The sequence below is a fragment of the Octodon degus genome, unplaced genomic scaffold (assembly GCF_000260255.1).
Source record: "Octodon degus isolate 3935 unplaced genomic scaffold, OctDeg1.0 scaffold00187, whole genome shotgun sequence".
NCBI classification, from domain to species: Eukaryota; Metazoa; Chordata; class Mammalia; order Rodentia; family Octodontidae; genus Octodon; species Octodon degus.
Genome location: NW_004524763.1, coordinates 4,668,831 through 4,695,164, shown reverse-complemented (window position 1 = coordinate 4,695,164; position 26,334 = coordinate 4,668,831). Strand labels below are relative to the sequence as shown.

Sequence of the window (26,334 nt, the reverse complement as noted above, 5' to 3'; positions counted from 1 at the left end):
TGAAGAACTGGTAGAAAAGACAAATGGGTAAAAAGTCTGGAACAGATAGATGACAGACAGCTTTCCTTCAACAAGTTGTATCCATCCCAATAAGATACGTTGGTAATATGATTAAAAATTCACAGCTAAGGGGTCGGGAAGATAACTCAATAGAATAAGCACTTTCCTGGCAAGCACAAGGGCCTAAGTTCAATCCCTGGTTCCACAAAAAAAAAAAAAAAAAAAAAAAAAATCACAGCCAATAGTTTCTTATTGTAGAAGTCATAAAGAGTGAGTTATGAAAAATGTCCACTTGGGAAGTAGATCTGTCAGATATCCAACCTATCTTAAATTACACAGGAAAATTACTTGGTATCAACAAAGCCTGTTCTGCTCCTGGACTTGAGCCTTAAATTAATATTGTTTCATCTCTATCAGTATCTACCAAGTATTCCTTACACTGTATAGCATTTTATGCATGAAAATTATATCTACCAATTTTAAAAAGGTAAGTTTGTTAAATGTTTGTGAAGAGTATATAAGTAGGTATACCTTGAATTATTGTACTATTTGTGCAAGTTTTCTGTAGGTTTGAAATTTTTCCAGAAAGGTATAAAATTTCATAATGTAGAAAGATCTTCATAAAGAATGAGCATTATCAGAACTGTACTTACTTCAAACTAAAGGTCATTTTACAGTTAGTGGAAAATCCTCTGATACTAGTTAACAAATTTACACATAAGCAAAATTTCAGGATAAATATATTGCAGTAGAAAATGGTATAAACTTCATGCTTGTTAAATACTTACATCATATTTGTAAATACAAATTTATTTTATTTTATTATTATTGTGGATTGAACTCAGGGCCTTATACATCCTGAACAACTGCTCTATCACTCAAAACTATCATCATAGTCTCCTTTCTTTTTTTTCTTTTCTTTCTTCTTTTTTGTTCTGAGAAGAGGCTCATGAAATTGTTCAGACTGTCTGGAATTTGCAATTTTCCTCTCTGAGTAGTTGGGGTTTCCCACATGTGTCAATGTACTTGGCTTCAATTTTAAATTATTAAACTTAGCTGTGAAAATATTTTTAGATATACATAATGATCATATAAAATATATCTATATCTATATATATATATATATATAGATATATAGATATATATATTTTTTTTTTTGGTTGGCTCAGGCTGCCTTAAGGGCGGGTCTGGTAAGCCCTGTGGTGCTGGGGATGGAACCCAGGTATCCTGTGCCCAACTGCATTTGCATAAGCAGGCGCTTAAACAACTGAGCTAAGTAGCAACCCCTCATCACATAAAATCTGATTAAAAATATGGTGCTCTTGATTTACTTTTACAACATTTAACATTTCAACAAAACTCAGAGCATCCATTTTCCTGGCTTTTTATATTCCTAATTCTCTATCTAGAAATATCTTTTCTGTATCTACTCTCCCTAGTTCTTGTCTCTGCTCAACTGTACAACCTTATGTACATATGCATGTATTATATTTACTGTTACTTTTTTGACAGTAATAACTTCACTTAGGTAAATAATATGATTACCTTTTCTCCTAAGTTACTGAAAAACATGTGCAGTGTTTAAGCAGACATCAAGCACTATATAAAACTCCATGGAAAAAAACTATATGAAAGATAAAAAAAACTAAAAAAACCCAATGGCTGTTCATCAGTATTTCATTAAATATGGCATATGGTATTCAAAGGAATATTTTATCTTACCATTAAACATATAGCAATGAAAGTTCACTCTAATGTATAATTCAGTTATTTCCTTTCATTCTCAGTATTACTTTTCTAACAGTAAAGATAATAAAAACCTAAACATTAACTTCAGAAACAACTCAATGAAACTTTTTTTATGTATTTATTTTTTTAATGAGAAATAAATATGAATGAGACAGTTTCATAGCTGACTAATAGGACAGTTTTGATAGTCAATACACTGTACATTGTTATCTTCTTAGTGGTTATCCATAGTACAAGAAGCAGACAGGATATTCTGTCCAAACACTGTTAGTACCACCTCTTTCTTCTCATTGAGTTAAGTGAAAGTAGCTGTAAATTTATCCTATTTTGTATATATAAATACAAAATGATCTTTCCTTTGTATCTTTTTCTTTAAATTTTTATTTTTTTTTTGTCCTGTCAGAGGTGAATATTCTATTGGCATCTAAATACTATAGGTCTTTGAATTCAACTAAACAATCTAACACTGTCTAGCAGTCTATAATATTAGTGGGTTATCCTCAGAGGTTATTGACTTGAGCTTTTTACAGCTCATTGTATTAATATGGATTTACTTTATATACCTCGTTTTTATACTTTTCTGCTGAATGGTTAAGACCAAGATATAGCAAGACCTATATACCAAGAAATGTAACTTTTGTATCTGATAAGATCAGCCAAGTACTCTCAGGATTTATCCTGCAGCCCTGTACCTCCTTTTGTACATCCTTTTGTCAGTATCTGACATGAGGATGAGTCACGGCCATTGCTTGACCAATTTGCTCTCTGTGAAAGCTTGAGAAAATGTTTTTTCTCTCCATGTGACTCTCCCCAGACTCACTTTAGATCATTGAACACATTTCTCTGTGGCTCCATAATCTTCTTGATCAGAAAATTTGGAGCACAACTGAGTTACATGTTGTTACAGTACAGGTTCTCCTATGTCCCGAGTCTTCACTGACCTTGAAAGGCTAGGGCCAAAATGTTGCCTAACCATGCAGCCCTTTCTTTTCTCCAATTTTGATCTGCTAACTTAGGTTGTTAACCCTCCAGAAGAGAAGCTAATTATTAATATATGCAGTTCGGTTTACCCTGTCTGTTGAAATATCAAACATTTTGGCATATCCTGGAACTGGTATTTTCCATCAGATATTGGTATGTTGAACTTTAAGTCCTTACAGAATATGAAGGAAAAATAATTACATAAAAGTAGAAATAAGCATTTACATATTTTTACAAAGAAATTTAGAAACCTAATCATATATGAATTGTAAGTCCTTATATTAGGGAGATAATACAATATTTACAGATGTGGATCTGGTTTATTTCACTAATAAGTATATCTTCAAGGGGCATCCACTTAAATATGAAGGCTTCAAATTTATCATTCTTTATTGTTGAGTAGTTCTTCATTATATAAAAGTACCACATCTTTTTCAACCATTCCACATGTGACGGGCATTTTGGTTGTTTCCAAGTTCTGGCTATCACAAATTGTGCTGCTATAAACATAGGTACGCATATATCACTATGATATGATGCTTTCAGTTCCTCTGGGAAAATTCCCAGTAAAGGGACAACAGGCTTGAATGGGATTTCCAGTCCTAGTTTTCTAAGGAGTCTCCACACTGATTTCCATAATGCTTGCACCAGTCTACACTCCCACCAACAGTGGAGAAGGGTTCCCCTTTCCCCACAGCCTCCCCAACATTTGTTGTTGGTTGATTTCTTTATGATAGCCATTCTTTCCGGGGTGAGATGATATCTCAGTGTTGTTTTAATTTGCATTTCATGGATGGCTAGTGATGTGGAGCGTTTTTTCATATATTTATTCGCTTCTTTAATTGCGTTCTCTGAGAAGTGCGTGTTCATCTCAGATGCCCATTTCTGGATTGGGTCTTTAAATTTAGGGGCCCTAATGTTCTCTAGATCTTTATAAATTCTATAGAGCAAACCTTTGTCTGAGTGCTTATTAGTTAAGATTTTTTTGAAGTTTGTGGGTTGTCTTTTCACTTTGTTGATAATTTCTTTTGACATGAAAAAACTTCTCAATAAGAGGTGGTCCCAGTTGTTAATTCTTTCAAGTGTTTCCTGTGTGATTTTGTTTCTGTTCATGAACTCTGCCTACTCCTATGTCTTCAAGAGATCCTCCTACTTTCTCTTCTAGGAGATTTAGTGTTTCTGATTTAATGCTAGTTCTTTAATCCATTTTGATTTTAGTTTAGTGCATGGTGACAGACCTGGGTCAAGTTTTAATCTTTGGCATGTAGAGAGCCAATTTTTCCAGCACCATTTGTTAAAGAGACTATCTTTCTTCCAGTAAGTGTGTTTGGCCCCTTTGTCAAAGATCACGTGGCTGAGTGCATTCCTAGAAGCCTCTGCATTTACTAGTCTATTCCATTGATCTTCAGGTCTATTGTGTTGCCAGTACCATGCTGATTTTATTACAGTAGCTTTGTAGTATAATTTCAGGTCAGGAACTGTAATGCCTCCTGCTTTGTCTTTGTTGGCCAGGATTGCCTTTGCTATTCTAGGTCTTTTTTGATTCCAGATAAATTTTAGGAACATTTTCTCTAGGTCTGGGAAGTATGTTTGTGGTAGTCTCATAGGAATTGCATTAAATCTATACAACAATTTTGGGAGTATGGCCATCTTTACGATGTTGGTTCTTCTTATCTAGGAGCAGGGAATATCATTCCTCAATGAAACTTTTTAATCAATAAAATTTCATATGTTTATATGTTTTCTTTCCCGTGTGCATATTTGGAGTTTAATTTTCCCTTCAAATGACAAATAAGAGTACTGAGACTGTTACTCATTGGTAGAGCCCTTGCATTAGCTCATTACCAGCAATTCCAAAAAGAAAGAAAAACAAAAGATTTTTAGAACTTATTTTTTATATAATTCAGGCAAATTGTTCTATTTTCTATTCATTTTAACTTAGAGTAAGAGGAGAAAAATGGTACTTAAGATAAAAGCTTATATAGTATCAATCATTCAAGAAAGTTTTTTTAATGTAGTTAGTACAAGGTCTACAAGGTCTCAATACACAGACTGGACTCGCTGTGATCCTGTTTTCAGCCTCCCAAGCTCTGAGATTGCAGGCATGTGCCACCACACCCAGTCTCAATCACCATCTCATTGCGCCCCGGGCCACAGTACACTGGGGGATCAAATCCTGGTCTCTGTGTCTGGGCACTTTAGTCTGCTGAGTTATCTGTCTGGAGCTTTAAGAAAGATTTAATTATGATGAATATCATAGTTTCATATTATGATATTTTATACTTTACATATTAAAGCAGGAAGATGGATTCATTCAAAATATTTACTGGAGCTGAACTGACTATATTACCATCACACTGGCTATGAATGAAAACATTCATTCATAGCTGGTCAGACAGCTCAGTGGATGTCTGCCTCAGAGCGCAGAGCACAGAGCCTGAGATGGCAATTGAGACTGGGTGTGGTGGAGCGAGCCTGTAATCACAGAGTTTGGGAGGCTAAAAACAGGAAGATTACTATGAGTACAATCTGTATAGTAAGACTCTGTAGACCCTGGACTAAATACATTTTACAAAATTAATAAAATTAAATATCTCTTACCAGTTGAATGGTTGGTTTTTGTACTTTGTTGTCAGTTTCCTTTTCAGTCTGCTCCTCCACAGCAGGATCCCTATTTTAAACAACAAAAAAATATTTTAGTAGCAACGCAGTCCATGAGATGTGCCCCCTGGTGGGTGATGTTGACAATGCCTATGTAGGATAACCTGTTTGGTAATCTAAACAACTAATGTGAAGACAATACACAATATAACAACATTGTTGAATTCCCATCATCTTGTTTAGTGAAATTCTGTATTATTTCCGATTTTTTTTTACTATTTTTATACTCTTTAAAAGTAAAGTAAAAAAATATGTGAAACATGCTGTTATTAATAAAGATAATGCAATAATTCCTGAAGCCTTTCAAAGTTAGTATAAAATGTTCGCAAATGAATACTCTACTTACTACTTCCATTTCATGATCAGACACAACTCGTTTCCATTCCAAGATGTATATTAAAATCAACTCTGAACTTCAGATTTACAAATTCTGTTTGAGAGCTCCTCAATCAAGTATCTAGACTCCATCACAAATTTTGATGTGTAACCCTAACTTTCATTGTTCGCAAAATAAAACTACCCACCCAAAAAGACAGTCAAAATCGTCCCTGAGAATTACTCTATCTTGTCATTTCACATCCAAATGTCTTTCCATCTCCCTTGCTTTGACACTTAACAAAATTTCTCACCCATTAAATACCAGTCTAAGTAACACTTTGTGGGAACTCAATCTCAAACATGTAATTTCTGTTCCTTTCTGTATGCCATCACAGGGCATTTCTATTTATATTTATGTACTTTACTGATATACTTTTTATATTTTCCCATTACATTATAAATTCTAAGTACAAAAAATTTTGTCTTCGTCTTTATTCTCTAAGTACCAGGGAGTCATTAACTGCTTGTGAAACCATGGATCATATTGCTTACTATATAAGACAACCCAAGGTGGAAGATCTGTGATATTAACTTGCTGTTCAGTATTATACAGAAAATGTCCAGGCTGACAGATCTTGTCTGGCTAGAGGACAGATTACTATCTGACCTAGTGCTAAATGAACCATTCAATATGATCTGTGTTATGTTTAAATCAACATCTATAAGATAAGGACAAGAGTAATCATTTTGCAGAACTGTTGAGGTTTATGAATAATTATAAAAAAATTAAAAGCAATACCCATACATATTGAGTCCATGTAAGTACTTGTTAAAACATTTCAGTGGGCATTTTCCAAGTACAAGATATACCACATGTTTAATTCTTAATTATCTACCCAGGGATGTAGTGGTAAACCTATGGCATACCATGTCACAGCCAGGAGCTGTTCATTATCACTGAAAGCTCTAAAAGGTTCACTATCACTGTCTCAGGGTATAATTCCTAGAGAACTTTTCTCAGATTTCAACCAGTCTACACCCAATCTAAATAAAGATGTTAAATTTTCTTGAAGCATAAGAATATTTTATTCGGGCCAGGGAGATAGCTCAGTAGAATAAGTGCTTGCCTGGCAAGCACAAGGGCCTGAGTTCAATCCCTGGTTCCCCCCCAAAAAAAAAAGTATCTTATGCACATGAGTTTCTCAAGGTACTATGAAAGTCAAATGTTAAGTCTTCAGAATATAACAAATCCAACTGGTTTGTATCTTGTATCAACCCATCCCTTACCTCACAAAAAATTCTTCTGGTAGTGAATCCATGTTGCATAAAGTTCCTTTACAAAAGTCTTCTTCCAGTGCTTGCAAATTGACTTCTACTACTGCTAATTAAAGCTGTAAGGAAAATAATGCTTTTTAGCAGAATGGCATGAACCTTTCTTCCCATTATAAAAGGAGCAAAAAAAAAGAAAACTGAAGTAAAAAAAATAAACTTCAGTAAACTGAAGTAAAATATAATAAACTGAAGAAAAAGAACGTTTTCATTTCACCATTCAAGCATACTTACTGCTTACATTTTAATATACTTATTTTCTTCAGGGGGATCAAACCCTGGCTCCAAAAAATTTAAAGAAGCTGACTGACTATATTACCAGCACACTGGCTATGACTTAAAGCAATAAAATTAAGGGCCAGTCAGATAGCTCAGTGGACACCTGCCTCAGAGTGCAGAGCACAGAGCCTGAGATGGTGATTAAGATTGGGTGTGGCAGAGTGAGCCTGTAATCACAGAGCTTGGGAGGCTGAAAACAGTCTCCCAAGCATACTTACTGCCTACATTTTATCAATTTATATTAAATAGAAAATGTATACCAGTTTATATTAAATAGAAAATGTTCTACTCTACCTTTTCACCATTGAATATTACATATCAAAAATATCTTTCATTTTTACTCTCCTAATAAACATTGTTAATGGATACTCAAGAGTTGGTTCATTTGGGTTCCTTGAACATTTTCTCATATTCAGAGCTATTTCCCCATTTTTACACTAGAATTATTTCTGCAATAAATTGTAAATAGCCTTTTCCTACATTTAGGACTATATCTTTATGGAAAATATTCTGGCCACAGAAAAATGCAGCAAGCTGTTGCTCTCCAGAGCACACACATCAGTTCCACAGGTTGAGACCACTGCCAGCCCAATCAATCCATCCGTATAATTTGCTTCCCTTTGGCAAGAAGGCAGCAGAGCAGTGGACTAAATGAATGACTAGATCTTGAATAAGGCCAGCTCCCAGACAAAGAAGGTAAGCTAGCGGGGCCAGCAGACTTGGAAAGAAAGTAAAGACCAAGTAAAGTGAATTACTTCCAAACTGACTAGGTGAGAGACAGCCATGAAGACCTTCACAGAAAAGACGCAGGTTAGAAATACACCCTTGAGAAGTATAAGTACAAGCTGAGAAGGATAAAAGCCCCTGCCTTCTTTAGTGAGAAGCCAGGCTCAACGTGTGGTGACACAGAGGCCAACAGTTTATTTGAACACTCACTCTGCAGCCTACATCCAGTAGAGACTAGAGGGTTAACTGTTTTTCCCATCTACCAATGTGAGCAAAGACACATCTTGGATTGGACAGTTATTGGCATCTGCATGCACAAACATGGACTCCACAGGCCACAGAACTGGGTGGAGAAAATCGTGACTTTCTAGATTATAAGGTTGCAGATCCTGAAAAGAAATTACTCACTGAAAAACAACAATTTTTTTTTACTCAATATTTATTATTTTTCTTTCATGGGGGGGGGTGGGAGGGTTCTCCCATTTTGTTTTTAATCATTTAAAATTGTTTTCTCTTTTAACCTTTTCCTTATCTTTTTTCCCTGTATTTTGCTGTTTTTTTATCTTCATTTTTTTTATTTTAGAGTAGAAAATAGGTAAGACATTAGAAATAACACAGAATTTTAAAGATATTAATTATTCAAAAGGGGTTGTTATATTGCACAATGCTGTCTTCAATGTAGTCACTCAGATTAGATATAAATATATAAAATTGCTCAAATAAAAATTTTAAGTATTATCTTTTACCTTCAAATAACTGATAGAAATTAGCAGCACAATCATATTAGTGATCCTGTGTATATACATATACGATTTTTTCCCTATTTTTTCTCTTTTCCTTCATTCCAATTATTTATTCCTCATGTTCAGTTTCTTTCCCTTTTATTGTATCTGTTGTGCCATTTGGATTATATTTACTCTTTCAGGTTCTTACAATAATGAAGCAATATGGTGTTTACACATGAGGATCTGATTTCACTTATCAGTATAGCCTCTAGCTGCACCCAAAAGCCTCAAGCTTACCTTTCTCTATAGCTGAGTAATATTCCATTGTATAAAAATATTACATTTTTTAAATCTATTCCTCAGTTTATAGGTACCTGGGTTATTTCTAAGACTTAGCTATGACAAATTGTGCTGCTACAAACATGAGTGCACATATTTCACTGTGGTATGTTTTCGTTTTTTTGGAAAAAATAACCCAGGAAGGCCAGCTAAATAGCTCAGCTGATTAAAACACCTGCTGGCAGTTGCATTGCCCGGGTTTGATCCCTTGGCCTGCTGTGTCAGCCCCGCCCTGAGGTTGTGCTGAGATGGCAATTGAGAATGGGCATGGTGGCGTGTGCCTGTAATCCTAGCTCTTGGGAGGCTGTAAACAAGTGGATCACTATGAGCCCAATCTAGTAGTGAGACGCTGAACAGCCTGTAGACCCTGCCCTAAAAATACAAAAAAAAAAAAAAAAGAAAAAGAAAAAGAAAAAAAAATACCCATCAGGGAAATAGCTGAGTTGAATGGGACCTATAATTTTAGTTTCTGAGGAGTCTCCACACTGTTTCCCACAGAGGTTGTACCAGTCTGGACTCCTACCAACAGCAGAGAAAGTTTTTTTTTTTTTTTTTTTTATCCCCACAGCCTCTCAAGCATTTGTTATTGATTTATGATAACCAATCTTTCTAGGTTGAGATGGAATCTCAGTGTTAATTTGCATTGCTCGAATGCCAGTGCTGTTTCTTTTATGTATTTGTTGTTTGTATTTCTTCCTCTGAGAAGTGTGTATTCATTTCAGATGCCCATTTTTGGATTGGGTCTTCAAATTTTGGTTCTTTATACATTCTAGATAGAAGTCCTTTGAGTGACTGTTGGTCTCAATATGCAGCTCAGTCTTGTACTGATCCTGTTTTCAGCCTCCCTAACACTAGGATTACAGGTATGCACCACCATGCCTGGACTTGGTGGCTAGCTCAGTATGCCCGGAGAATGGGGCCTGCACAGCATGTGGTGCCAGGGGTCAAACCTCTGTCCCTGCACTTCCCTAAGCAGGTGCTTAGTCTGCTGAGCTATCTTGCCAGCCTTCCTGTTAATTTTTCTGATTTGTAGAAACTTTTCAGCGAGATCCCAGTTGTTGATTGTTTGAAGTATTTCCTATGCAGTATGGTTTTTTTGTTCATGAACTCTCTGACTACTACCATCTTCAAGATTTCTACCTTTCTCTTCCAGTAGATTTAGTGTTTCTATTTTAATGTTTAGATGTTTTCCAATACTATTTCCTTTTACCAATAGCATCTATCTCATTTTTCTCTCTTCCTTCTCACTTCCCATTGAGTTTTGCAGATTTTTTTTTCTGTTCTTCAGTTCCTCATCCGTCTATCCTTACTACCAAACTATAAAGGCTTACAACTCTTTAGACAGTTAAATCTACACTATTATTGTTGAATACTCTAGTAATGAAGGTAAAGGTAGAGATATAGTTGTTTAATTTAGTAGACATTTGCTTTAATAGTTGGTTTGTCTTAGTGTTTACACTGTAATTACATGTCTCTTTTCTATAGTTGAGGATGGTACATTGTTGGTTCTTTAGGTATGTAAACACCCACTTGTTCTTTGAGGCTATCATTGTGACTGATTTTATTACTGTAACCAAAGTGAAGCAGTGTTTCTATTAACTGGTTTACTCTGGATGCCAATATCTGGATTGCCTTAGAGTAATTAATAAAAATGTACTCATTCCCAAAGAACTGGGTATGGAAACAAATATGCTGCAGACTTCCTATTCTAAATAAATGAAGGTGATTAGATCCTAGAACAGAGGCAAAGGTTACTAGTTAGCAATGCCCATCACTGAAAGCAGACTTTAATGACAGATATCTCCATACCAGCAATATAGTTTTCCGTTATAATCAATACAAGTGTCAACTCAAAAAGCAAACAAAAAATAAAATGTGAGAAGAAAAGGTAACAAACTCCAACTCTTCCAAAGCTGAACCACAGAATAAAAGGGAGACAATCAAAAACTATACAGCCAAGTTATTTGTAACAACACAGGAGATTAAAAAAAACCAATAAGACAATGGGCAAGCTCAAACAATATCTAACTAAAGATATAATGGGCCCCAAGTCTATAAAAGATACTAATAACACAGCTAGCTAAGCTAAACAGAATGATACAAAATTTGAATGAGCAGCATAGCAAAGAATTAAAAGAACACAAAAGAAATACAGGAGATTATTCTACTGAAAGTATAGGGCTGGAAAGGAAAAAAAAAAAAAAGCCAGCCAAATAGCTTAGTGGAGTAAAGCACCTGCAAGGAAGTGCAGAGGCCTGGGGTTCAATCTCTGGGCTGTCGTGCCAGCCCTGCCCCTGGGGCTTGCTGAGATGGCAATTGAGACTGGACATGGTAGTACGTGCCTGTAATCCCAGCTCTTAGGAGGCTGTAAAAAGGCGGATCACTATGAGTCCGATCTAGTAGTAAGACCCTGAATACCCTGTAGACCCTTCTCTAAAACACAAAAAATAAATAAAACCTATGTACAGAAATACTGTAAAACTTTCCAAATATAGAGAAACATAGGTAAGTGACTCATGTAGAATTGCAATAAAAAATATAAAAAACACCTCCCCATTATATGGCATAATAAAATTCAACACAGGCACAGAATCTTAAAAGCTGCCATTGAAAAAGCAATGAGTTAATTATAAAAGTATATCATTAGAGTTAACAGCAGACTTGTCAACACAGACTTTAAAAGGAGAGGTTGGAACAAAGTATCATAAACCTTAAAATAAAGTCACTTCCTACTCAGACTTAAACAATCTGAAAATTATAGATATTGTGAAAGACAACGAAACTGCTCAAAAGAACTGGGATGGAGGAAAGAAATAAAGGAATAAAATGCAGACATATATATGCCAAGATAACTGTACTGCTAATTCCTATTAGTTTATTGAACATAACATTATCTATATTGTTTGACCAATTTCGCATGCCTGCACCTGGTAAACTGAGCAACTACTCTGAAGACAACAGCATGCAATATAATAACCCTGTTAATTTCCTATCATCTTGTTTTGAAATTCTGTATCATTTTAATTTTTATTCTCCTTAAAATAAAAAACATTCAAAAGATCTAAATGTTAAAATGAAATACAGTATAGTAAAAGATAGGAAAAACTCTGATAGGCACACACAAGGAATTTCTGAGCAGGACACTGGTTACTCAAGAATTAGTACTAAGAGTCAACAAATGGCATCATAACAAATTAAAGTTTCTGCACAGCAAAAAAGCAACAAACAGAGTAAAAAGACAACCTACAGAATGTCAGCTATTGAATAATATTCTAGAATACATAAGGTGAGACTGGGTGTGGTGGCATGGCACCTGTAATCCCAGCGCTTGGGAGGCTGAAAACAGGAGAATCAGTGTAAGTCCGATCTACGTAGTGAGGCCTTGTAGACCCTGTAAACCCTGTACTAAATACAATTTTTTAAAAGGTCTCTAGAATACATAAGGAACTAAAAAAATCAAATCTCACACACACACACACATACACACACACACACACACACACACACACACACGGACCAAACAAAAACTGGGCAACTGAAATGAAGAGGCACTTTTCCGAAGTATTCATGAATGACCAACAAATACATGAAATAATGTTCATTTCTGGCCACTATAGAAATGCAAATTAAAGCACTGAAATTCCATCTTATCCCAGAAAGAATGGCCACCATCAAGAAATCAAATAAAAATAAATGCTGTCAAGGATGCAGGGGAAAATAGAAAACTACATTATTGATGGGAATTTTTATAGTCATTATGATAATCAGTACAAAGATTCCTCAGAAAGTTAGAAATTCCATTCAACCCAGATACTTACCTTCCCAATAGTTAAAAGCATTATAGTACAGTGATATGTCTATATCTATGTCAATAGCAGCTTAACTCACAATAGCTAAATCTTGTAAGTGGCTTTTATCTCCAATAGCAAAGGAATGGATAAAGAAAATGTGCCATTTATACACAAAAGAGGATGATTCTGCTGTAAAGGATAAACTTCTTCCAGTAAAATGGATGTACCTTGAAACTATCATGTTAAGTGAAATATATCAGATACACAAACTGAAGTAGTGAATGGTTTCTCTTATATGAGAAATCACACATAGAAATGAACAGTAAAATAAAAGATAGTTAACATGATTTAGGTAAATACCAATTTCTCATATGTAAGAGCATCAGGAGATGGAGGATAGAAATATGATGAAAAAATATTAATATGTGTTTTGTACATGTATCAATTCCCCTTATGTAATATAATCATTATGTACTGAAAACATGTGCTAATAAAAAATTTTAAGATGCCTCAGAAGTAGAGTTTCTAGGTCAAAAGGCACATTTTAGTCCTCTTGGTATGTACTACTAAATGGCTTCACAAAAGGCTATTATTTCCTGTAAAGATCTATGAGTTCAAAATTAATACAATCTTAATACTAATTATTTCCTTTAATCTAAAAATAATATGCAGCCACTTTTCCAAAAAAGTAATGACTGTATGGCTCCATAAAATAGAAGGCATCAGATGCAAAGAATTTTTACACACTCTTTGGTTCAAATACAAGTGGATCTTATAGATGCTATCTGACCAAAAAACAAACAAACAAACAAACAAAAAAACAAAAAACAAACAAACAAAAAAAAAACCCAAAACCTGAGGTAACACCAAAGAAACAGAGACAAGGTTATCTTTAGTATGCATTTATTTATTACAGATCTATATGTCAAGAATACCTATTTAAAAGTAGTCTCATTTAATCTTTATTGAGCAATCCAGATAATACACTCAAATGCCTTCTACTAGGCTGGCTTCCCATTCTGATTCCCCTTTATAAATTCAGAAATTGTTAAGAGTAAGCATATATAAAACTACTGCTAAACTCTCTGGGGCAAAGGAAGAGATGACGAGGAAATAAAGAAAAAGAGTGACAGCATAAAAAAAAACAAATATACTTGGCTGCGAAATATAAAACTACACAATATTTCTCCTTTTAAGCCACTAAAATATTTTTTCTCCACTTCAGTAACTAGGTAGCCAGTTTCTCTTTTTTAGTGGGTGGGTGGGGTGGTAGTGGTCATGGTGTTGTGTACTGACCCAGGGCCTTGACACTGAGCTACATTCTCAGCTGTTTTTTAATTTTATTTTGAAACAGGCCCTTGCTAAATTGCTAAGTTGCCTAGGCTAGACTCAAATGTGATCTTCCTGCCTTAGCTTCCCAGAATGTTTGTATTACAGGCTTGTGTGCCATGATCAGGTCTCTAATGGCACATTTAAAACACATTCATAAAATAGGATTAGGATCTGCCAGATAGCTTAGCAGACTAAAGTGCCGCCTTAGGCAGGCTCAGCAACTAGGGTTTGATCCCTGGCATGCATTCTAGCCTCCTTACAGCATGCAGAAACAGCAATTGAGACTGGGCATGGTGGTGCAGGCCTGTATCCCAGCACTTGGGAGGCTGAAAACAGGGGGATCATGAGTCCAGTCTGTGTAGTGAGACCCTGTAGACATAGACCCTTCTATTTATTTTTAAATATATAAAAAATTAATAATATTACTACAGGTTTCATAGGCCCATTTCTAAAAGACAACTCAACATAAGTAATTTCCAAATCAAGAAAATATATTTAATAAGATCAACTATAAATCACCCAAGAATTCAGAGATAAGAAGGAAATAAAAAGCTTAGCTCAACCAGAAAACATGGGGTTCTATCCACTATCCCCAGTAAAAAGAAAAAAAGAAAAACAAAAATTTATATAGTATTAACTCAAAGAAACATATCTATATGAAGTTGAGCACAAATAACCAATCTAACATAAAGAGAGAAAAATATAATAGCAGCATAAATTCTTCTAACCCTTGAGGTCATCTGCAAAACAGATATTCCTAACTACACTACCAGCATTCTGTATTTTACTAACAGAAACCCTATATAGTGCAGAAAATCTTGAGATTAATTCTCCAAAATTTAATGTTAATATTTAAAACAGAAATATGAAGACATAGATTTTCTTATAAATTTCCTCAATTAGAACAAAGAACTTTCTAACACCTCTTATCTTCCCCAGCTCTTTTAAATTTTGTTCAATTAGTGTACATACAAACTAGGTTTTATTTTGTCATATTCATACAGATATATTTTGTCATAACGCTCCTTCCCTCTCCTTTCACAGATCTCTTTCCTCTTCTCTAAGATCTCCCTTAGTCTCTCTTCTTTCATTGTCATCCCTTTTTTTTAAAAAAAATAGATTTCTTCTATGGCAGAAAATATGGGGTTTTTGACTTTCTGAGTCTGCTTATTTCACCTGACATGATACCTTCCAGTTCGAATCATTTTCCTACCAAAAGTATAATTTCATTCTTTATACATGGTCCTTTTATAAAATTTCATTTTCACACAGGGTTTTACTAAGTTGTCCAGGCTGGCTTCTATCATGTGATTCTCCTGCCTTATCTTCCTGAATAGCTAAGCTTACCACATCCAGCTTGTTTTATTCTTATTTTAAAAAATTCGGTAAGTAGGCCGGGGAGATGGCTCAGAAGAATAAGTGCTTCCCTGGCAAGCACAAGGGCCTGAGTTCAATCCACAGTTGCCGCCAAAAAAGAAAAAAAAAAAAAAATTAGTAAGTAAGCAAGTAGAATTATAAAGTTATAAGTAAATTTTCATTCTCCACTGAGTTACCAATGAAAGGTACAACCTATAGGGAATAAAGCAGGGAAAGGTAAGATAAACCTCGTTTGTCTTTCATACCATATCAGATCTGCATCATCTCATCACGAAGCCTGCATAGGAAAGGACACAGCTTCAGAACTGATTCTCAAGTTAATAAAATATTATTTTATAGTTCCTGTAAACTTGTGTATTTCAATAAAAAGTAACAGCTAAGACATTATTTCATAGCCACAGCATGCAAATGTATCCATTCTCTAAACAAATCTCCCCCCTCTGATACAATCTTTAATCAATAACTACTTGGCACAAATTACAGGGAAGATGAAAAAGGAGGGAAACATTCTGGCTACAAGGTAGAGGACAGAAGACCTCTGTGAAGTGATTCAGTGGTCAACTCAAAAAGAAAGCCACGCTCATAATGTTCTCTCATGACCTCACAATGGCTAGCATGTCATTGAGTGATTATTTTTAGCTCTGCTATAATTTCAATCTCATGTGCTGGTTTGTGTAGATTTCTCCAAACTTCTGAGTACTCTGTTAAGCACTGGATAAGTATTCTCTATCTATTTTGACCTCTACATCAACTAATTTTGAGACTTTAAAATTATTGGGGGCTAGGGAGATGGCTCAGTAGAATAAACCCTTCCCTGGCAAGTGCAAGGGCCCAAGTTCAATTCCTGGTTCCAAAAAAAAAAAAAAAAAAAAAAAAAAGGTGAATTTTGTGCAGCCTGGACTTTTGCTTTTCCTATCAATGCTAAATTTAATAGTTTAACATCTTTCATATGTCTAACAGACATATCAACATAATCTAAACTGAGCTCCAGATATCTACTCCTCCCCACAAAATGGCTGAACACAGCCAGCCAGTTGAGTAAGGCCTAGATAAAACTAACTGTAGTCAGCCTACACATTCATGGAAAGGAAATAAATGCTCGTGTTTTCAAGTATTGGATTTTGAGGTGATTTTGTTCTGTAGCAAAAGCAAGCTAACAATCCACTCCAAAACTACAACACCTCAATGACACTGAGGTCCTATTCCTCTTCCTTTTATATCTGCTCCTCCCCACAAAATGGCTGAACACAGCCAGCCAGTTGAGTAAGGCCTAGATAAAACTAACTGTAGTCAGCCTACACATCCATGGAAAAGAAATAAATGCTCGTGTTTTCAAGTATTGGATTTTGAGGTGATTTTGTTCTATAGCAAAAGCCAGCTAACCACTCCAAAACAACAACACCTCAATGACATTGAGGTCGTATTCCTCTTCCTTTTATCTCCCTCAGTACCAAATACTAATATTATAAGTTTAGTAATATCTTAAATTGCCAACACCCCCAATAAAAATGTAGATGGCCAGAGATTTTTGCCTATTTGGGTCAATGCTACACCTTCAGAATCTAGTAATGTATCTATCACTCAAGTATTCATTAAATATATGATAGATGAGAGAACAATCAACCCTTTATAATCTTAGAATAATTCTCGTATTACAACATATTCTATAAACTCTGCAGGTCTGTATAATTATAATTAATGTCTTCATGCAACCTGATTCCTTTAACATGATTTAAGATCCAAGAACATACAACATTAAAATTTTTCATTTTACTACTTAGTATGGAAGACAATGTTTTAAGTCTTTTCTCCCAAGAAATAAAATTACTAGACAGCCACAAAATTGTAAAATTCTAATCAAATGCTTATTTCCTTTTAAGTCTCTTTCCTAAACTATATATTATAAATACCCCAAATATATACTCATCCTATAGATATGAAAATTACAGCTGGCCATGGTGGCACATGCCTGTAATCCAAGCACCAGAGAGGCTAAGGCAGGACAATCACCATAAACTAAAGGTCAGCCTGGGCTACATAGTAGATTCAAGGCCAGATTGAACTACATAGTAAAAACAACCAAAAAGTAAAAATAAAAACAGAGATTTTATGTCAATTCTTGAAAAAGAAATGTTAGTATTTTAAACTAAACATGTGTTCCTACACCATTTTATATTTCTCTTAATAGCACCTACTATAGTTTCCCAAAAGACTCTAACCTCTTTGGCATTCAGTAAGTATTTGATGAAAGAATATTAGCATTTTAAAAATTATTCACCTGACTGGTTAAATGATTGTACATATTTTTTAAGAAATGCAGATTCTCACTTTAGCTACTGTCTTTTAAAACTTCTGGACATAAAATATATATTTTTAACAAAAAATACAGCATACAAATGTAATAAACTTTCATATTCTCCAAAAGTAGAAGGAAAACAAAGAAAAACTATACATATGGAATACAGGCAAAAATAAAATTAGTCATTCTGAAATCAAAGAAAAACAAAAATTAACAAAATGCAAATGCAAGCTGGTTCTTGAAAAGGTGAGTTAAGTCCCCAGACGGCCCAATTAAGAAAAAAAGAAAAGGGACAGGGCCATAGCTTGGTGGTCTAAGTGCCTGCCTGGCAAGGGTAAGGTCTAGAGTTCAATCCCTGGTATCACATGCCGTGCTGGCACCAGAACCAGGTGTAGTGGCACATACATGCGTGTAATCCCAGCACTGGGGAGGCTGAGACAGGCAGATCACTACTAGTCCAAACTGCGCAGGAAGACCCTGTATCAACAACAATAAAATAAATTTTAAAAAAAGAAAGAAAAAGGGGGCCAGGGAGATAGCTCAGTAGAATAAGCGTTTGCCAGGCAAGTGCAAGGGCCTGAGTTCAATTCCGGTTCAGCAAAAAAAAAAAAAAAAAAGAAAGAAAGAAAGAAAGAAAGAAAGAGAAAAAAAGATAACTTCAGAGTGAAAACTAAATTTAAAATACAAAGGGATTAAGAGAATAGAATACTACATACCACTTTATATTAATAAAATTTTTAAATCTAGAGTACAGTTGTCATGTCAAATTTTAAGCTTTAAGGTTAATTTTATAAACCAGCCTCATTCAGCCTACTAAATTAAATAATTCCTGATTCTCATTATTTTATACGGTTAAAAATACAAACATTCAAAATTCATTTTTTCAAAAGTAACATATAACCCAAATTTCAAATCAGAATAAAGAGGAAATTACTGAAAATTCTTAAGAACAGAGGTATAAAATCTTTTTTTTTTTTTTTTAGAGGTATAAAATCTTGAATAAAGTATTGGCAAGCCAAAGCCTGCAGCTACCAGACACAGGGCTTATTACTACTGCCTGTGTGACAATCAGCAAGTTATTTTACCTTTCTGCTACAATTTTATTTGTGAAATGGCCATCATAATGATATCTACATCGGAGGGTTGTTATAAAGATTAAACAGCAAAGACAGAAAAGAGACTCTATCAGTAGTGTAAACTATCTTTATCATCATCCCAAGAACAGTAACAAAAAACATTTTACTATATTATCATAAAGGGGAAAATAAAGTATATGTGCACATATAATACTTTTCAGCAGTGGTTAAAATGAAAATAGTGGGATGTGGCAGTGCATGCCCATAATCCCAGCACTGGGGTGGCTGGGGCAGGAGGATCATTGGGAGTTTGAGGCCAGCCTGTTCTACATGAGTTTAAGCCCAGCATGAACTACACAATGAGACCCTGTCTCAAAAAACACAACAAAAGTACCAAAAGTCAGTATCTTAAGAGTAACAAAATCTAACAGAAAAGCCTTACTGCAATAATGTAATAAAAAGTGTATCATATCTAGGAACAAACTTAATGAGAATGGTAGAAAATTATGAAAACTACATAAAATTTTGTTGAACATAAAATACACTGTAGTATCAACTATCTCAGTGTCTTTTCCTAACCAGACAAACTAGAAATGCAAAATCTCTAGATTCATCCCTTACCTCCCTCTTCAGCAAGGGCTACTCATCTGACCTCATACACTTTCTCACAATTCTTCATCCCTTTTCAAACTACTTAATTCTCCTAGTTATGCTTTACAGTCTCCAAAAATTTGAGTCTTCCTAGTTCTAGGCTTATCTTTCTCAAAAGTAACCAGTCTAGTCACAAACTAGATCCAACAGGCTCCAGTTTAAAAACAGATCAGCACCACACTCCAGCACAAAGCTAATAAAACCTTCAGTGATCTGGCTTTAGTTTCATCTCCAATGTCTCTGCCCCTTTTTGGGGAACTTTATTATGGCTTCCTGTTCCTCTAATTAGGATATACAAGTATCATTGACTAAAGAAGCCAGAGCTTCTGACAGCTACATATGATACATTTTACTATACAGCAATTTTATGTGAAAAATTTTTATGAATGACATTGATATTAAAATGATTAACACCGGCCTATCCTGATTCACTCACCCCAGAGTGCGGTGAGACAGCAATTGAGATTGGGTGTGGTGGTGTGTGTCTGTAATCCCAGCTCTTGGGAGGCTGTAAACAGGCTGATCACTACAAGTCCGATCTAGTAGTAGGCCCTGAACACTGTAGACCCCTCCCTAAAATAGCAAAAACAAATTTTAAAAACCTAATGAATGCAAAATTTTTGACTGCTTAAAGTAAAATGCAAGATTCCAAAGAAAGATGGCACAGCTCATTTTGAGCTAGTTGTTCAAAACAAAATGATGCTGCACTTACATCTGGAAAGTTGAACACTGTTAAATTTATCAATGACTGTAATTAAGAGATAGTTTAATTCTGTCAGAAAACAGCTGTTTCCTTTTGTAGTACTGGGGAATCCATGGTCTTCCACGTTGCACTACATTCCCTGGCCCCCTTTTGATTTAAAAATGAGCTAACATGCCAGATCTGGGCTTGTGATGCTCCTGCCTCCGCTTTCTAGAATGCTGAGATCCTATAGGGTGTGTGTGGGGGGGCCTGTCACACCTCAGCTCTGCCTCTTTTTATTGCTCTCATAGCCGTGACTCCTTGCTGTTTCTGGCATATTCTTACTCCCACTTTTAGTCTCTGTCCTTGCTATTCTTTCCAAAAACCTTTCCCCCAGAGTACTGCTATTTTAACTCCTCAGAGTATTTCTTCAAGTGTTACTCTGAGAAGGCCTATGCTGACGTCGTTTCTCTTGATTACTACTTTTAGAACTATTTTTTCTCCATATCATTTTATTTACTTATAATTTATAGCTTTCCCACTAGCGCGTGCTATACCAAGTAAGATTTGTTTTGTTCACTGACTCTCTAGTACCTACAACTTTGTATCACCCCAACACTTTGTGTAATCTCAATCAATTATTCATGGAATGAAGGTTCTGTGAAAAATATTACACTTAAGTTTACTTCCAGAGACTGAAGCACCTGGAACTTCCCAAGAGTTACAATCAGCTGCACTCGGTATCATTGATGATTCTGCTCATTTACGCGAGCTGTTTACATTTCCCTTTTTAACCGTTCCTTTGCTAGAGAGAATACTGGGTCTTTTTGTTTAGATGCAGTGTTAGTGCATTTTGAGTTAATACTGCATAAATCGGTCGATGAATACATTATCCCCAAAATTGTACATAATCGTTTAAACTGGCAAAGTTATTTTCAGCTTTTAATTTTAAACTGATTTTAACAAACCCAGCCTTTAACAAGTAGTGATGCAAAAATCACGTTTCCAGAATTGACAAACATATGATTTGTAAATGACTTAGGTACACGGAGTTGCGCGCTACAGTTCACACACCCCTATAACCTGGTATGTAAAACCTTTATTCTTCACCATCCATTAGGCGTCCACGCACCGCCGCTTCATCACCTACAAAGGCAACTGCGGCCGGCTCCGGCCCACCTGACGCGTCCGCGCGCTCTGGCGCCAGCGAGGACGCCCTCCAGCCGTACCTGGCCCGGGGTCGCCGGGGAGCCTCTCCCGCAATGCGCCTCGCTAGGGGCGGCACCCGCTCGCCGCGGAATCCACGTTACCTCAGGTGCACTTCAAGAAACGCCCATTCGCGGGCCCCAGGGGCGCGGGCAGCACAGAGAGGCCCCGCCCATGCCACCTCAACGCGCGGGCCGAGATTCCGCGACTAGATTAAGGGGAAGCGCCCATTTCTCTGGCAAAGGATGACGCACAAAGAAAAACCAGCCCCTCGGTGTGAGGGCCAAGGACGACACAGAATCAGAGCCCACGGTGAAGTCCGAATTCCTGAAGCCCCAACCACCCTTAACAGGCTAAACCGCAATCGCGATTCTCGCGAGACTTCGCGCAGCTCAAGCTGAAACCTCGCGGCCTCTCGGGCTGCGGGGAAAGGAGGGACGCTCTCGGCCCACTGCGCGGACCCGCAGAGCCCCACGACGTCGGCCACGCCGCGCGCGTCACTTGGAAGGCTCCCCTAAACCCTCTGGAAACTTCCGGATCCCAACCGGAACCGGAACTGGAAGGCGCGGTGGAAGGGGTGGGACTGAAAAATCAAAAAAAGCGCGGCGAGAGCTGGAGGCCGGGGCGGGCCGGGTGCTAGTGGTCCCTGGGCGGGGCGGGCGCCTGCCCCGATGGACTCCACCGCCTGTCTGAAGTCTCTGCTGTTAACCATCAGTCAGTACAAAGCCGTTAAGTCCGAGGCGAACGCCACTCAGCTCTTGCGGCACTTGGAGGTGAGCGGTTTCGGAGTCGGGACAAAACGGGCCTTTCCCCTGAGGAACCCGTTCGCGGCGTGGCCGAGGAGTGGCGCCCCAGCCGGGCAGGCCCCCCGCTGCTGTCGGCTTCCGCGGGTCGAGGCCCCTGTCGGCCGTCAGGTTCCTGCGGCGGGGCGGGAGCGATCCGAGCCCCGGGACCTGTGGGAGCAGACTGGGAGGACGGGGACGGCAGCTTCGGAAAGCACAGGTGGAGAACGCTAGGGGCCGCTATTTTTCTCTGTTTTTTTTTTTTCTTTTGAAACCAAACTTCCAGTATACAGTGATTGCGAGGTAGCGGGGAGGAGTCATGCTTAAAACTTTTGCTCTCAGGTAGTTCACAGTTTCAGTCTTTGTTTGAACTAGCTATGACCTGGAAGATAGCATTTCAACTTTCTTTGGATTCAGAGCCGTACCTTGGCAAGTGGACATTTTTCTTCAAAAATATATTACTCATGTACATTTAATCCTAAAATATTGAATTCTTTTTTTTTTTTTTCTCTTAGAGCCTGGTGATTTTGCCTAGATTGTTGTTTTAGTCGAAATCGACTGATATTTGTTATGCGTTTCTGGAATTCAAAATAACATTAACTTCAGTTTAAATTAAAAATTTGAGTTTAAGCAGAGTTCATTTTAATTCATTGTCGCACCTTTCCTTTTGTTAACATAAAACTAAACAGTTTTAAAATATATTCCATTTGTTATATTAACTGTATGATGAAATGCAAATGGAAGATTAACAATACCTGCACCATACCTGTGTAGTATTTAGTATTCTGATTATGAATGATATAGCAACATCAGCCTTTAGAGAACATGAGATGTAACAAATATGTCCTTGTTCTCTTAAGGTAGTTGATGTTTCTCAGAACTTTAGGTGCAAGGTTTTTTTTTTTTGTTTTGTTTTGTTTTTTTTTTTTTTTTGTACCAGGGATCGAACCCAGGACCTTGCACTTGCCAGGCAGGCACTTGTGGTACTGACGATGTCCCCAGCCTCTCACAAGTTTAGCTACCCCTCTGCTAAGTACTGGTTTTTTTTTTTTCGTTTTTTTTTTTCCAGTCATTTCCCCACCAAAGACCCAGCAAAGGTAGTAATAAATCCTTAAGCCAATTTTCAATTATGATAGAACATTTGGGACTCCATGAGCAAAAAGCTTAAGAATTACGAGTTAGCCTTTTAGATGTGCTAATCTGAAGCATAAAGATGTTTTTTGTTTTTTGTTTTTTTTTTTTTTTTGGATTTTTGAGTTCAGTGCTATTGTGAGATTTAAAAGAAATTTGGGAATAAATATCTGATCTCTGAATACAATCATTTGTAAACTTTTCAAAGGGTTTCTGAAAAGACTTTCTGTTAATGCTAAGATACAAACAACATTGGCTTGAAGGCATTGCTCCAGAGAACTTCATTTTTGTAATTGGGAGTATACACATGGCACATAAAGTCACTCTCAAGTAAAGAGCTTGGCGGCTTTTTTTTCTTTTTTACATAGATGGACCCTCAAATAGGTGACATAGAGTCTTGATATAGACCATTTCCAGCATCCATGTGGTTTTTTTCATTGTCCCAGAAAATTCAGTAATATGACTTTAACATGCATATTTTTTAAGTATAAACTGTGAAATTCACTCAAGTTGTACATGTAAGTACTTCATTCTTTTATAGAATTCCATTGTATCAATTTACCACAGCTTATAGTCTATTCTATTCCATGTTTGTATATAGATACAATATAGGGGGAATAAATGTGACACCCAAACTGTTAAATGTACCAAGAAATTAAGTTCATGTTCCCCAAAATTAAAGAAGGAATTCTGGGGACTAGTAGAGGTTAAGAGTAGGAAAGTTTATTGGGGAAAAAAAATAACTTCTGAGATGCAGGAGGGATCCCAGGTGAGTTGCTATGGACCCCATTTTACAGAGGAAGTTTTATAGAGCAAAACTAAGGTGGGCACAACTTGGGAAAAAACTATGGTGTTGGCCATGTAGGTAATATTGATAATGGAGAAGCAGGTCAGGTAGCAAGTGTACTTGGAGAGAAAAAGGGCCTTTCTAGGAAGAGACAAATCAAAGAGTTTTGGCCACCCACTGGGAGGAGAGATGTTAATATAATTTGCTTATCTCTTGGAGAGACATGTAGGCTGATCATTTTGTCTTTATCTTGAGGCCTGACTGCCAACAGATGCCAGGCCACAGTTATAATGTGTTTTCACCTTTGTATTGAATCACCTGAGGGACCAGCCTGTCTGACAGCCTGATATTTATATATGATTGATAGATGGATAGATAGATGGACAAATTTGTTATTTTTGATTCTGAATGGAATTATGAATATAATTTATGAATATTTTATAATTTCTGATGGATATATGTATTCATCTTATATACCTAAGAGGGGAATCATTAAGTCATAAGGTATAGACATATATTCAGTTTTAGTTGAAACTGCTAAATTTTCCAAAATGGGGCCGGGGTGATAGCTCAGTAGAATAAGCGTCTGCCTGGCAAGCACAGGGTCGTGAGTTCAATCCCTGGTACCAAAAAGAAAAGAAAATTCCAAAACATACCAATATTTTACCAAAAGAGTATAGCCTATAAAATTTACCATTACTAATCCAAACCAATTCTTGGTGTTTTCACAGTTCTTAATTTTTGCCATTTTTTTTAGCAGTATTTATATTTTTGATGGTGAATGTCTTTGTGCACACCTTGTGAGAGCAACTTCTGAGGATGCAGACATGGGTGTCCTGTGAAGTTCTGCTGCCATACTTGGTCCTTGTACACCCATGCATACCTTGTGAGAGCAACCTCTGCACAACTTGAGGTTTGCAATTTTTATTGACAGCTGTTTCTTCATAATGGTTTTTTACACTACTATTTTTGGACAAAGCTCCCTGGCTGTGAATCCCAATTGTGTCCTATGACAATGGTATATTCCTCAATTTACTTATCTGCAAAACAATATTAATAGCCCCTACCTTATAGAGTAATGAGAACAGGATTAGTATATGTAAAGTACGTAAATCAGGGTCAGGGACAATATGTACTATAAAAGTATTGATAAGTTGTACTAAAACATGTACTGTATATGAGGAAAGGCAGAATTTAATAAGCAAGCTTATATAAGTTTCTACCTTGTATGGTATTCAGTAATTGTTACTTGGCAGATTACTTGTTTATGGTGTTTTAAAACAGATAATGTCGGGCTGATGAGATAGCTCAGCAGATTAAGCACCTGCTTATGCAAGTGCCTGAACCAGGATTCAATCCCCAGTACCTCATGCTGCACTGGCCCTGGGCACACTAAACTTGGTGGGTTGGTGGTGCCAAAATGCAGTAAAAAATGTTTTCAGTGCTGGGGAGGCTGAAAACAGGAGGATCACTATAGAGTCCAAGCTGTGTGAGACCCTGTACCAAATACATTAATAAATAAAACAAAATAGAAAATGTCTTAATTTTTGGAGGGTCCATTTACCAATAGGTGAAAAAGAAGTGTTCATTCATAAGATTCTCTGCCCTAAAATAATCATTAACCATTATTGTAACTTTCAGACTTTTACTTTAGTAATGTTCAAATACTCCTTCAGAACAGATAGTGTAATTTTTATCAGCAAAGCTTTAGCAAAAAAACTTGTAGGTGTGATAATAAAAGACTTTAAAAAGATTAGAAGGATACTAGAACTCTCCTTAGACCTGACCTTTTGAAGTATTTAGGACAGGTTTAGTCTGATTCTAAGGAAACTAATAGCAATTGTTTCTATGGAAAAAAGATGCTTTGTGGTACAATTGTAAAGCATTTTGAAAATAACTGGTTTTGATTTTTAATCCCATCTTTATACTCATGTGATCTGTCTCAGGTATAAGAGTAAAAATACAATAAACAAAAATAAAAACCTGGCATATTTTTGCTACTTTAAAATTCTTTTTGAACTTTCTTTATAATCTCTTAACATCAAAGAGGTTGGGATAGATATATAGTTGCATTCTCTTAATGAATAGAATGATTTGTTCTAATGGTGTTTGT

General features: G+C 36.3%; 2 protein-coding genes across 2 annotated transcripts in view; one reads left to right on the top strand and one right to left on the bottom strand.

Annotated features, from left to right (window-relative positions):
* The window catches only part of Dzip3 (DAZ interacting zinc finger protein 3), an 89,616-nt gene extending 67,985 nt beyond the window's left edge, over positions 1 to 21,631 (bottom strand). The window contains exons 1-3 of the mRNA XM_004643976.2: positions 21,545 to 21,631; positions 6,997 to 7,100; positions 5,332 to 5,401 (exon numbers count right to left, since the gene is read on the bottom strand). Coding sequence (XP_004644033.1) covers positions 5,332 to 5,401; positions 6,997 to 7,028 — 102 coding nt within the window. The 5' untranslated portion in view covers positions 7,029 to 7,100; positions 21,545 to 21,631. The remainder of the gene's footprint in view (positions 1 to 5,331; positions 5,402 to 6,996; positions 7,101 to 21,544) is intronic.
* Positions 21,632 to 22,172: 541 nt separating this feature from the next.
* Cip2a (cell proliferation regulating inhibitor of protein phosphatase 2A) overlaps positions 22,173 to 26,334 on the top strand; it is a 35,010-nt gene continuing 30,848 nt past the window's right edge. The window contains exon 1 of the mRNA XM_004643970.2: positions 22,173 to 22,294. Coding sequence (XP_004644027.1) covers positions 22,193 to 22,294 — 102 coding nt within the window. The 5' untranslated portion in view covers positions 22,173 to 22,192. The remainder of the gene's footprint in view (positions 22,295 to 26,334) is intronic.